Consider the following 13029-nt stretch of genomic DNA (forward strand, 5'->3'; position numbering starts at 1 on the left):
CAAATGTAACTTCATGAATTTCGTTTTTTAAATGTGTCTGCTTAGAATGTAGTGTTTTGTTGCGTGGTCATTGTTGTGGTGGTTTACCATTGTAACCATGAGTTAAATTACTGTTACGTTTGATAAGAAGAGCTGGATTCTTTAACTGTCAAAGCTTACGCAGTGAATAGTTTCTTTCTGCTCAGAAATTGCAGTGAAACGTTGCAATCGCTAAGTAATTTATAATCTGAGGCGTTGAGGGTCTCCTAAATATTATAATACATTAGTAAGTATTAGTAAAATTTTATTTGAGTATAATCTTGAAGTACTTACATTAATTGAAAGTGCACTTAAAAATATTGCCCAGTATACTTTGAGGCTCTTTAGGAAGTATACTTCATGAACTGGAAGTGCACTACACAGGTTACTTCAGAGTATTCCAAGGTATACTTTTAAGTACTTTAGGAAGTATACTTTATGAACTGAAAGTGCACTACACAGGCTACTTTAGAGTATTCCAAAGTATACTTTGGAGTACTTTAGGAAGTATACTTGATGAACTGAAAGTGCACTACACAGGCTACTTTACAGTATTCAAAAGTAAACCTTGAAATACACTAAGTGTACTTTAAAGTGTACTAAGTGACCTAAAAAGTGGGCCAATTCAGTTTACTTAGTACAAAAAATAGTAAATAAGTACACTGCTAGTATACTTTAAGTAACATGATAATAGTATACTTTTTATACTAAGTATACTTACAAAATAAACTTGAAGTATACTTCTTTTTTGTAAGGGTTCCTGTGTTCTGCTTTTGTCAACACCACAGATGTTATCTGTACCAGAGTATAAAACCCGTCTGCAGAGCCTGCATTTCAAGTGCTCCCTGCAGGAAAAGACAGAGGAGATGAGAGGAGGGTACGACTGCATCTACAAGGCCTCAGTGGAACTCAAGACCAGCAAAAAACTGGCCAAGATCCTGGAGGTGCCATACAAAAATGTCCATTGAGTAATATCAAAGAATTATAAAAAAGAATGTAATGCAATATGATGTGGTACTGTTCAGGAGTGTAAAATACCTTAGAATCAGAAACCAATACTGTTATATATTTTTTATGGGTGCTGTGTCAATAGAAGAAACACCATAATGTATTGCTCTCACTCAATTACTCTGTTTTTAAGTAGTCATTTTACACATATTCAACTCTTTACAAAACATACTTATGAATATTTTGTTTAAAGAAACCATTGCGATGGGACCTTTTTGTGAAATCAAGAGCAAGGTTAAAATAACACATGGATTTGTTGTGTCTAAACAAGATGCCAGTATGCATTTTCCCTGAAATAAAAGGCTGTAATGACTATGAGATTAATTCTGTTGTTTCATTTTGACTTTTGTATAACCGAGCATCTTACTTCTCTATGTCCGATATTTCTTTCAGTTTGTGCTGGCAATGGGGAACTACCTTAACAACGGACAGCCCAAGACTGGCAAGACCACCGGCTTCAAGATCAACTTCCTCACTGAAGTAAAACTGATACTGTTGGCACCGATATTATTATTATTTAAAGCATAATAGTTCCTGTATGTTATCCATCTTCCTTCCTTTCCTCTGCAGCTCGGTACCACAAAGACGGTGGATGGGAAGTCAACCTTTCTGCACATCCTTGTCAAGTCATTGTGTCACCACTTCCCTGATGTTCTTGACTTTGCCAAGGACCTCACCATGGTTCCGCTTGCAGCCAAGGGTAGATAGAACATGTGTTTCTGTGTGTGGCTGTGTCATCTTTGTGTAACTGACCAATGACTAACTGGTTTTTATCTCTCCCTTTCGTTTTCTCTCGGTCTTGCCCTCGCTCCGAAGTGAACCAAAAGACCATCACGTCCGACCTGAACGACCTTCACACCACTATTCAGGAGATCAGATCTGCCTGTCAGAAGATGCCTGCTACCCCCGAAGACCGCTTTAGTGCCATCATGAGTGTATCTTTGAGGTCCGTCTGTGTGTTTGTGTTTGTGTGTGTGTCTTCTGCTGTTTACACAGTACAGGGATATGCTGTCAGAGAAATTTAGGACACATGCACCCTCAGCAACACCAGACAGTGTCCATGCCCTCTTATGTTGAGACCTTGACCCCAGTTTGATCAGACTTTTCTGGAAAACAGCCACCCGGCAATCCAGTCTCTGGAGTCACTCCAGCAGAGAGCCATGGAGGAGTTTGCCAAGACTGCATCCTTCTTTGGAGAGGACGGCAAGATCACCAACACAGAGGCCTTCTTTGGCATCTTCTCTGACTTCATCAGCAAGTTTGAGGTGGGTTAACCAACTAGGAGCATAATTCAGAAAGTTTTTGTGAGTGCGTGGCTTTTCAGAACTATTGTTTCTGTTTTCTGATTCGTTATACTGTATCTGAAATACTGTGACCATGAAGCTATGTGTATCTGTCACGGTTCACACGGTGTCTGAGCGCCGATCTGCGTCACCAGAATATTAAACGCACCTGTTTTGTGTTTACTTATTAGGATGGCTATATAAGCTGAGTTTTCTCTGACCTCGTTGTGAAGTCTTGTTCTTTGTTTTGTTATCGATGGCCGTGTGGCGTTTGCCCTTTGGTCTGTATCTTGTTTATTTCTAAGTAAAGTTGTCATGCACTTTCATCCCAAAACGCAAACTCCTTGCCTGCTTTATCACAGTATCATATGGTTACTTCGCTTAATTACTTATTTTGCATCTTTCTTTCAGAGAGCACTGAGCGAGCACCAGACTTCTGAGGGCCTGAAGAGCCCCAGGAGTCCACGAATGGCCTCTCCACTAGCCTGGTAATAAGGCTGCACACACAGACACACACTCACACACACACATCTTGCTACATCATGTTTTGTTTTTTTATGTCTATCTGCAGTAGAGACTGAGTCTGAGTTAGACTTCTTAGTTAGACTTCAATAGCTATCTTTAAACCCATGGCTGTGAATAACACTGTTCAGAATTAGAATGGTGCAATTTCCATTGCAAGGAAAAAACTCTTGAGTTTGGAATAAAGTCAGTTGTAAATATACAGCCAATGAATTATGAGGAAATAGCAGTAGTATAAGCATCAACTGAGAAAGCCTTTCAATGAACAGTACAAAACAATGACAGCTAATGCATTTGTTTAATTGCTCTGCCTGTCATTGCAATGGCCAAATGTTTTTTGTAAATATGGTTATGAGCAATTTCACAAAAATATCAAAGTTAAGTATCTATGCAACACCGCATTAAGGTTACGTTAATTACCATGCCCCTACATAGCAATACTTGTTGCAAAAACCTTGGAAGTGCATAGGAATTGCTGTGAAATTAAATTGACTTAAGTGTTTGCAGTATAGGTTATTACAAAAGTGTAAGAAGGAAGTATAGGGGAGGGGTGTTGGGGTAAGTGAATCTTATAAAGGGGCAGTTGAAGGTTGTGTTACCAAAACAATCCACTTACCCCCTGGAAAGCCCCTACTCCCCGTATCAAGTTGTAATAACTTGTACCACTAATTTGTAGTTGTAACTACATAGTAGAACCTATGTAACTACAAAGTTATTACTATACATACTGATTTGGGGCTAATGTAACCTTAATGTAAAGTGCTGCCCATATCTTTAAGATAGAAAATAAGGAAATAAGGTCATCAAAACCGTAATGTTAGATTAACACCGTTATTGGTTATCGGTGTATTTGTGAAAATATTCTGTATTTTTTGTAAGCCACACCCACCTCATTGAATGTATATGAAAAGTCTAAATGAACACTCTTATTTTAAACATATATGTTCATGATACACCTATTTAAGTGAGTATACAATTGTTTGGGATTGTTTACACAGTGTTTTGTAAAGGTGATTGTATAACAATTCCTAAATCGTTGTTTTGTCCCACTTTAAACCCATTTTAGTGTCTAAAGACAAGGGACAAACTTGGCTCTTTTGAGGAGTGCCGCTTTAATACAGAAATGTCTATACGGGCAGTGTGCAATGTTGACGATTTACTGCAGGTTGTTTTATGGACTTATATGTAGACATACTTTATTATTGCAGATATTTGAATGAATTCTAACAATGCAGATTTCAGCCCATTGTTTCTCAAGTACTCCAAGAACTTTGAAAAAGAAGGGACTCAGTCCATCTCAACTGGTATATTTTCTATGGGCTGAAAATGAAGCAATAATAGGGACTTGGTTATTTATTTTCAAGCTAATGTTGGTAAATCTTTTACACCATGTTCAGATAAGTGATTGTATTTTCAGTGTTTAATAGCTTCTCTGAAATTTGTAGAACATTTATAAGACTAAAAATGTAATATCATTCATTTAAAGCAATAGGAATCAATGTTGTGCTGTTAATACATTATTCTGTTACTGTTCTCAGTGGGGATGTTCATCATCTTACAATACTCTTTTCTTTTGATTGAAATCCATTTAAGACTACACTCAGTAAATCATTTATGTTCGATAAAGGCCTAAGAAATTAGGGGTCTTCTGTTTCTTATTGTAAGAATACTGACAACTATTGAGTGTAGCACAATAACATACAACCCTAACCTACAAATAAATTGCTGCATGTTTTTTATGTTGTGAAGGGTATATCAAACACTTGACAATCAGGACATGTGTGCGTAAATATGTGTGCTATGATGATCAAGACATTGCACTTAGTAGAGGTGCACTGATAAGAAGGTAATTTACTCAATATTGGAAAATACCTTGCACATCTGTGCTTTAAATGTCAAGTTAAACTGATTTTAAAATGCACCTGTTCCTGAAAAACAATACAAGATTAACCAATACCTTAGCTTGTTGTAGAGATGTAACATGTCCATTTTTTGAATGCTGAAAATTCTATCTAGACAGCACTGTATTTTGAACAACTACATAACAAATCTGCCACTATCTTTCCTGTGAATGGTACTGTTGGTTGGCACATCGTATTGTTCCCTTCTAAAGCCAAACCACTTGATGCAGCTATTACAAGCCAGCACACAGGCACATGCAGACACAGGCATGTGGACTGATACTCCACTCAGGTGTCAGGGCATTTCACTGCCCTGGAATTGTGCTGGTTGACGACTCAACCAACAACAGTTTTTTGCCCATTAACGCCATGCACGTGTGGTGCAATGTGGTGATAAAACTGGGTGACATTTTAACCAGTATGTAGTAATATATAACGTGTGAATGGAGTTTGATCCCTTCGTCTTTATTGTGTTTTCTGGATGAGAATTAAGAAACGAGAAAGCTCCCTTAGTGCTTAATGTGTGAGACTGGATATGCTCTAGGGTTTTGACCATGTGAAATTACATCAGGACAAACCATCTGGAATTAAACCTGGAGTTTTACTGTCTACCAACAAGGTAAGTGATAAGCATCTGTTACCAGACAACTAGTCTTACTGGGGGATCTACATCTGATAATAAGCAAATGTAAAAGTGTCTTTTACAAAAAAGAGACACTTTTACATTTGCTTATAATCAGATGTAGATAAGTGTGTTGAGTAATAATAACAGTAATAAACTGTCTTGATTGTTTACAATGATCAAAGTCAACATTTCCAAACAGAGTTTCAGAAATCCCTCAGTAAGACTAATTGTCACGTAACAGATGCTGTTCAAAACATATATCTTAAATAAAGATGTCAGTATTTGTGTACAAGAGTAGAACTATCAGGTGTATTTCCTGCAAGGTACACACTACTAGTTAAACCTAAAGTCACTGTTTCTCATCAGGACTGTACTTGCTTTCATTCCTGTCACTGAGAGGAAAATGTAATAACTGCCCATGTGATTGGAAAATAAGGATTGAATGAATGTGTTCTTACACAAGGGAAGAAACAGAAAACTAAAATATACAAGCAGTATACAATACTAAACTTTAAATACTGACATCTTTATTTAAGATGTTATGTATGTTTTGAACAGCATCTGTTACCTGACAATTAGTCTTACTGTGGGATTTCTGAAACTGTTTGGAAATGTTGACTTTGATCATTGTAAACAATCAAGACAGTTTATCACTGTTAATATTACTCAACACACTTATCTACATCTGATAATAAGCAAGACACTTTTACATTTGCTTATTATCAGATGTAGAAACCCCCAGTTAGACTAATTGTCAGATAACAGATGCTCACAGTCTGCTCCAAGTAGCAGCCAAGTAGCCTCAAACACACAGACACACAGACGCACATCCACACGCTACATCAAACCTGAGCATTAATTAGTAGTGAGATTGGCCAATATACTGACTCAAAATAGACCAACTGAGGGTAAAGTCTGTCTGATCATGAAATATTGGGAGTATGTGACGTCAGTTGAAAATAAACAACAGAATATCTGTCTCCTGTCTCAGTGGAAGACACACATTCACCTCCTGAAATTTTAGCAACCGCAGACCTGATGGCTAGCAGCCAGGGGACCAGTGCAGCCCCCTCCCTGCCCCCAACCCCGTCCACTGGAGGTCCAGGGCCACAGTCCACCCTTGTTGTTGTGGACATTGTGGTACTCGTGGTCTACTTCCTCTTGGTGTTGGCTGTGGGCCTGTGGGTAAGTGTGCAGATAAACCTGAGCCCTGTTCCAAGTCTTTCAACACAAATCCTTATTGCTTCTATTTGGAGATGATCTTGATGGATTGATCACTGTAATTTGGAAAGAATAAGGAAATGGCACCTGGCATGAGTTGGGTGCTGCCATTTCTCAATGAAGTTGAGCTGTTTCTCATCATGCTGATGACTGATGTTGGTCAGAGGGGTATGTATATGTAGTTGTGTAAAACTACCAACCTACTGGTGTCAGATCTGGTCAAACCAAAATTTGGTAGCACTACAACTTATATGCTTATAGGACAAAATTATAAACTCTCCGTTATGAAGAGCAGAGCTTCTCTGACATACTCCCCTTCTCCACCAGTCCATGTGGAAGACCAAGAGGAGCACAGTGGATGGTTACTTCCTGGCAGGAAAGAGCATGTCCTGGTGGCCGGTGAGTGAAACTCAAGACCGACAGGGGACGTTCTGTGAAAAATGTTAGCTTCCTGGAGCAGGATTCTTTTCTGACAGTCTGCAGATTTAGGCCAAAGGAAACGAGTGATTCAATCTCTTCACTTAAGATGGTCCAGAAAGTTCACAACACGCGGTAAAACAGAGAAGTGTGGCTGTGATTCCCCTTTCAGTATGCACAAATGGAAGCAGAGCAAGGATTTAGGCTTGTTCTGACAGTTGCTATGCTCTGTCTCTCTCCCATCCTGCTGTAGGTGGGCACCTCTCTGTTTGCCAGTAATGTTGGCAGCGGGCACTTCATCGGTCTGGCAGGGTCAGGGGCAGCGGCTGGTATCGGTGCTGTGGCGTACGAGTGGAATGTAAGACTGGGTCTCTAAATCAAGAGGTCATGTTTTATTCTGAAACTGCATATTCACCATTTGAGAAGGATTCCTTTATACTTCAGTGCTGGCAAATCAATGCAAACTTTGTTTTTGTCATACAGCTAAGTAGAACTTTAATATTGTACATGTTGCCATGCAGCAGTTTGAAATGAAATACAAATTGAAATGTTGTGAGTTTTTCTCTGTGGCCTCTGGTCATAAATAAACTCCAGTTCCCAAGGTGACTCAGTGCTAGTGTGTGCTATTAACAGGGCATGCTGATGGTGCTGCTTCTGGGCTGGCTCTTTCTGCCTATCTATATTGCCTCAGGGGTGAGGGGTTTACGACATTACATTTAAAGTTCTAAAATATGGCAATATTAATAAAACAGTCGATAGTGACATGCTGGTGTAAAACCTTTTTTCGCAGGTCACAACCATGCCAGAATTTTTGCAGAGGCGTTTTGGGGGGAAAAGAATACAATTATTTATAGCAATTTTGTATTTATTTATTTACATCTTCACAAAAATATCGGTGAGTAAAATAGAGGCATCTCTGACGTTGGTCTGAAACGTGAAAATATGATGTTTTGTAACACTGGTGTTGATGCACTGTGACTCTGAGCTGCTCATGTCTCGTGTGTGTGTGTGTTCCTGCAGGTGGACATGTATGCTGGAGCAGTGTTTATCCAGCAAGCCCTCCAGTGGAACATCTACGTTGCTGTGATAGTACTGCTCCTCATCACTGCTGTCTACACTGTAGCAGGTGACACCCAGCATCCCCAGCACACTCTTCTCTCTCTCTCTCAATTCAATTCAATTGGCTTCATTAGCATTAAGAAACAAATGTTCACATTGCCAAAGCAACGGTGGAGCCACAGAAACAGTATTCATCCCATTACTATGGACTTTCCCTCTCTCTCTCTCTCTCTCTCTCTCTCTCTCTCTCTCTCTCTCTCTCTCTCTCTCTCTCTCTCTCTCTCTCTCTCTCTCTCTCTCTATGTTTCCCCCAGATCTCTCTCACTTGATTATTTAATGGAAAAATACACAATTTGCGGAACCAGTCAACTGTAGGGTTTACGATCTATCCAGTGGAATAAGAAACAGCCAATAGTCTGTTATTGTGTGTCTTCTATCGAGGTACTGTGTGTGTGTGTGTTGTTTCAGGTGGACTGGCTGCAGTCATCTACACAGATGCTGCCCAGACTGGCATCATGTTGATAGGAGCTCTCAGTCTCATGGGCTTTAGTGAGTCTCTGTGTTACACTCACAAGGTCTTGGTGTTTTTCTTGTTTTTTCAAGAGGATGATTTAGATTGCCAGCCAGATACAGTTCAACCACATGATATTATATAATCCTGTAATTAATGGACTGCTAACACTATTTGACTTGAGTGATTTAATTATTGTTTTAGAACAAATGGTATGTATAGTACATTGTGTGCTTTGTCTGATTCTTTTTTTCACCTGGGGAGGTTTCGTGGAGGTGGGGGGCTGGAACGGCCTCCTGGAGGGGTATGCCAGTGCCATCCCCTCAGTACGCGTCCCCAACACCACTTGCGGCCTCCCCCGTGATGACGCCTTCCACCTGTTCCGAGATCCAGTGACCTCTGACCTGCCTTGGCCGGGCATCATCATAGGCATGTCCATCCCCTCCATGTGGTACTGGTGCTCTGACCAGGTCAGTGTCACAGACAGACTACACAGCTGGAAAGGATCAGACTATCATGAGAATGTGATTACGAAAATATTTTGTGAGGGTCAGAATGTAAGAATGATGATTGATGATTGATTATATACATAATTATGTATATAATTTAACACCTAAAAGTCTTTGTTGAGGGTCAGAATGTGATACCTTATAATGAGATACAAGGTAATAGTCCCATTTCTATCTTTTAAGGTAATAGTGCAGCGGTCTTTGGCTGCTAAAAACCTGCTCCATGCTAAAGGAGGCTCCCTATTGGCTGCCTACCTCAAGATCCTGCCCTTCTTTATGATGCTACTTCCTGGCATGATCAGCAGAATACTCTACCCAGGTTGTCATGGACACCATGATGTTGACACACACTTGGCACATGCTTACTGGACATAGTATACAGACAAACAGAAATACTGGTTTCATTAGCAGCTTAACAATGGTGTGACTTCCTCCAAAGCTATCTGAAGTTAGTTGTTTGTTGTTTACTGTCCAGACGAGGTGGCTTGTGGGGACCCAGATGTGTGTAAAAAGGTGTGTGGGAACAGTGTGGGCTGTTCAGACATTGCCTACGCCAAACTGGTAATGGAGCTACTGCCTTCGGGTGAGGAGGTCCCTCTTTCTCTCTCTCTCTCCCCTTCTCCATCTTTCTAACTCTCTCTCTCTCCCTCTCTCCTGTCTTTCTCACACACAATTATTAGCCTAAAGCTTTTATTGTCTAGCTCTCTCAATCTAACACAGTTAAGGAACCACAGCTATGTGTTTAATTGTTTGTGTGTGTGTGTGTTAGGTCTGCGTGGTCTGATGATGGCGGTGATGATAGCGGCCCTCATGTCCTCCCTCACCTCCATCTTCAACAGCTCCAGCACCATCTTTACCTTGGACCTGTGGAGGCATCTCCGACCGAGGGCCTCCGAGTGGGAGCTCATGATCGTGGGCAGGTGCACACGCCACCACGTGCACGGAACAGCCTTGACATACAGTATTTTACACACATGTTCACAGGGTAAATACATCTGTGTGTGTGTGTACGTGCTTCTATTTGTGTGTAGGAGTTTTGTGCTGGTGCTGGTGGTGATCTCAGTGGTGTGGATACCTGTGGTCCAGGCCAGCCAGGGAGGTCAACTGTTCATCTACATCCAGTCCATCAGTACGTACCTCCAGCCCCCAGTCTCCATAGTTTTCCTGGCTGGCTGTTTCTGGAGGAGGACCAACGAAAAGGTGAGTGTGTGGAGCTCGAACCTACCCTGTAGGGCAGGGGTCCCCAAACCTTTTTCTGCGAGGGCCAGATCATTTTTCCTTTCTTTAATGTGGGGCCGGTTCGGTCTGTAACAGAAAATAACATCGGCCGGAGCAATGCCGTAGCCATGGAGTCAAAATTGGGGGGGACAAAATCTGCTGGGGAGTCTGAGGGTCCCGCCCTGAGAACTTTAAAAAATAAATAATTTATTTGTATATTTGGTTGACTGTCGTAGTGTAGCACATTTATATTTTATTTATATTTTTATATAAATATATTGGGGGGGATATTTTGACCAGATTCGAATGTTGGGGGGGCTGTGTCCCCCCCAATATATATTATTATTACAGCCCTGGCCGGAGTGACTACCAGTATTATTGTGGAGATTTTATAACGATTTTAAATGTATTTGCTAGATTAGTTTATTATTTTGATATGCACAGTACATCCGTACATATCAAGGGATATATAGCCTATTAAAAGAGCATTATTACTATCGTAATATCCTTTTTTCATATTCATTGCTATTGAAATCAAAACATTTACTTACTTATGCATATTAATCAGTGTAAACTTTAAAAAAATATATATATAAAAGATTTTTTTATAAAAAGTCTCTGACATTGTTCAGAGGGCCGGTCCAAATGCGTTGGCGGGCCGTGGTTTGGAGACCCCTGCTGTAGGGTGTGTACAGTACAGTAGGGTGTAGTGAACATGTATTATGGCTAACATCTAATTATATCAAAATAATACGTAGCAACATTTTATACCTCAATAGTTAAGCATGCCTTATGCATGTATGCTTCTGTGCTTTCTTGCATGTGTGACAACCTTGCCTCCTCCATCCACAGGGGGCATTCTGGGGCCTTGTCCTGGGTCTGCTAGTGGGCTGTGTAAGGATGGTTCTGGACTTCGTCTATCCTGTACCCCTGTGCTTCGAAGAGGACACCAGACCTGTGGTGGTGAAGGACGTCCACTACCTCTACTTCTCCACCATGCTGTCTCTGTTCTGCATGCTGGTGGTGGTGTCTGTCAGCCTGGCCACAGAGAAGCCCAGCCCGGAGCAGGTGAGGGAGGCCTGGGGAGGGACGCTGAGTCTGACTGAGGGGCAATTTAGATAAAATCCACCAAATCAGATCATGAGTAACAATATTTTCCTACAGTTTTTGTGGGCTTGATGAAAGCAATGTTTATACCATCAGTAAGGAAATCAAAATAAAATGAAATGTTTTGTTCTTGTCAACTACAACCCTGAATTGGTGTAGTATAAAGTTTGTTACCTCAGCATAGCTTTACCTATTGACCTGTAAGTTTGGTAGGTGCAGTAGCTGAGACGGGGCTGAGTGACATGTAGATGGATACTGTTTGTTGTATGACTGATCCTAGATGTGGCTTTGTCAAACAGATCAGTCGCCTTACCTGGTTCAGCAGGTTTGACCCTGTGGATGAGCCCAAGGTGGACCTAGAGGTGAGGAGCACCGAAGAGATGAGCAGGGTTCCAGAGGAGATGGATATGGACAGAGAGGAGAGCATCGTGGTGGAGCAGGAGCAGAAGGAACAAGTGCACAACGAAAGGAAAGGTGGGTCATTGTGATGATTCTGTCAGAAGCAGTGTTGTTTTGACGTTAATCAGGTAGCTTCAAATCTCACACACCTTGCATGCATGAAAGCAGACACCTACACACCAACATGTTCCCATGCACACGCATATCTCTTACCCCTCTCCCCAGACTCTGCAGCCAGTGGGGGGAGCCAGTCCAGGTTGACGAAGGCGCTCTATTGGCTGTGTGGGATGGAGCGTCAGAGGGAGGTCACCCCGCACGCCCCGCCTCCACATAGGGACACTGTGTCTTCTCTAGAGGAGAAGCCCTGCCTTCGCAACATGGTCAACTCCAATCTTCTCATCTGTCTCTCTGTGATAGTCTTCATAATCAGCTACTGGGCTTAACGAGATACTCTCGTATTGTTGTGGAAAAAAACATCAATACTGTTGTAATTATGAAGATGGTTAATGATTATGGACTTAAAGATATTTGTAATCACTCTAAACCATATTATTACAAGTTATATTATAGGAAACCAGATGCAAAGCTGTTTGCTGATTATTGTTATTCCTAAACAATAGTAGGAGACATGAAGCCCAAAAATAAGGTTTAAATAATTAAAGGAAGAGTGGGGGAGAGGAGCATGTGTATGCTTTCATAAAGGACCAGGACGCATAGCTGTAACTTATGAGACATATTTGTGGCCTTACGCCCAGAAGCCTAATGCAGCTGGCTGTTCAAGGTCAGAAAGAGCCTAATTGGAAGAAGTGTCTATGTAGGAAAGTACCTGTTTTGAATCCCCTGAGACAAGGGATCCGCTTTGTAAGATTACCTAATGTCTACGAAACCAACAAATATCGTACCATATTAACATACAATGGGGAGAAGACTATATAAGTTAAATTGTCCGGAAAAAACTTCAGTCTGATCCCGGGATCACGCTCACGTTCTATTGGGAATCTTTGTTACCTGAGAACCAATAAAACACTTTGCATCAACCCTGCTGAGTTCCAGTGCTGTTTTTAAATTTTGAGAATTGACTGAAGATGTACAGAACTTTTGTTTCATCAGTATCTCTCTTAGCCTCTTCGAGCTAATTCTGATGGATGTTGTGGATTGATTATCACCTTCTGTGATTCGTATTAAAATATCTTGCTACTTAAGGAGAATCCTTCAAATGGCTTATTTGAAA

At 40.9% G+C, this 13029-nt stretch overlaps 2 protein-coding genes across 6 annotated transcripts in view; both read left to right on the forward strand.

Annotated features, from left to right (window-relative positions):
• grid2ipa (glutamate receptor, ionotropic, delta 2 (Grid2) interacting protein, a) overlaps positions 1 to 4566 on the forward strand; it is a 29480-nt gene extending 24914 nt beyond the window's left edge. For 2 of the 4 annotated variants that reach the window (XM_062452383.1, XM_062452401.1), the window contains exons 18-24: positions 807 to 962; positions 1420 to 1506; positions 1597 to 1726; positions 1843 to 1961; positions 2127 to 2291; positions 2721 to 2797; positions 3898 to 4566. In XM_062452383.1, the coding sequence (XP_062308367.1) occupies positions 807 to 962; positions 1420 to 1506; positions 1597 to 1726; positions 1843 to 1961; positions 2127 to 2291; positions 2721 to 2797; positions 3898 to 3904 (741 nt within the window). In that variant the 3' untranslated portion in view covers positions 3905 to 4566. Of the gene's footprint in view, positions 1 to 806; positions 963 to 1419; positions 1507 to 1596; positions 1727 to 1842; positions 1962 to 2126; positions 2292 to 2720 lie in introns of all 4 variants that reach the window. The other 2 variants (XM_062452408.1, XM_062452392.1) reach the window with 1 other exon arrangement.
• Positions 4567 to 6511: 1945 nt separating this feature from the next.
• Positions 6512 to 12251, forward strand: slc5a11 (solute carrier family 5 member 11). 2 transcript variants are annotated; one of them, XM_062452541.1, is made up of 15 exons: positions 6517 to 6542; positions 6906 to 6977; positions 7249 to 7353; positions 7629 to 7688; positions 7786 to 7890; positions 8016 to 8121; positions 8523 to 8603; positions 8830 to 9035; positions 9258 to 9393; positions 9550 to 9657; positions 9844 to 9994; positions 10106 to 10274; positions 11145 to 11360; positions 11699 to 11873; positions 12024 to 12251. In XM_062452541.1, exons 2-15 carry the CDS (start codon positions 6909 to 6911, stop codon positions 12239 to 12241), a joined length of 1905 nt encoding a protein of 634 aa, XP_062308525.1. In that variant the 5' UTR covers positions 6517 to 6542; positions 6906 to 6908; the 3' UTR covers positions 12242 to 12251. The 2 variants fall into 2 exon arrangements, with proteins under 2 accessions (XP_062308517.1, XP_062308525.1); XM_062452533.1 differs by having other exon boundaries at positions 6512 to 6542; positions 9844 to 10274.
• Positions 12252 to 13029: the final 778 nt, after the last annotated feature.

Source organism: Osmerus eperlanus, chromosome 2 (genome assembly GCF_963692335.1).
Source record: "Osmerus eperlanus chromosome 2, fOsmEpe2.1, whole genome shotgun sequence".
NCBI lineage: Eukaryota > Metazoa > Chordata > Actinopteri > Osmeriformes > Osmeridae > Osmerus > Osmerus eperlanus.

What these genes read in the sequence shown, in the direction of transcription:
- slc5a11 (XM_062452533.1), top strand. Translation starts at nt 6,909, where the DNA reads ATGTGGAAGACCAAGAGGAGCACAGTGGATGGTTACTTCCTGGCAGGA. An exon ending in GGTACTGGTGCTCTGACCAG is followed by an intron (nt 9,036 to 9,257) that starts GTCAGTGTCACA and finishes CTATCTTTTAAG; the next exon opens with GTAATAGTGCAGCGGTCTTT. An exon ending in AGTGCACAACGAAAGGAAAG is followed by an intron (nt 11,874 to 12,023) that starts GTGGGTCATTGT and finishes CCCTCTCCCCAG; the next exon opens with ACTCTGCAGCCAGTGGGGGG.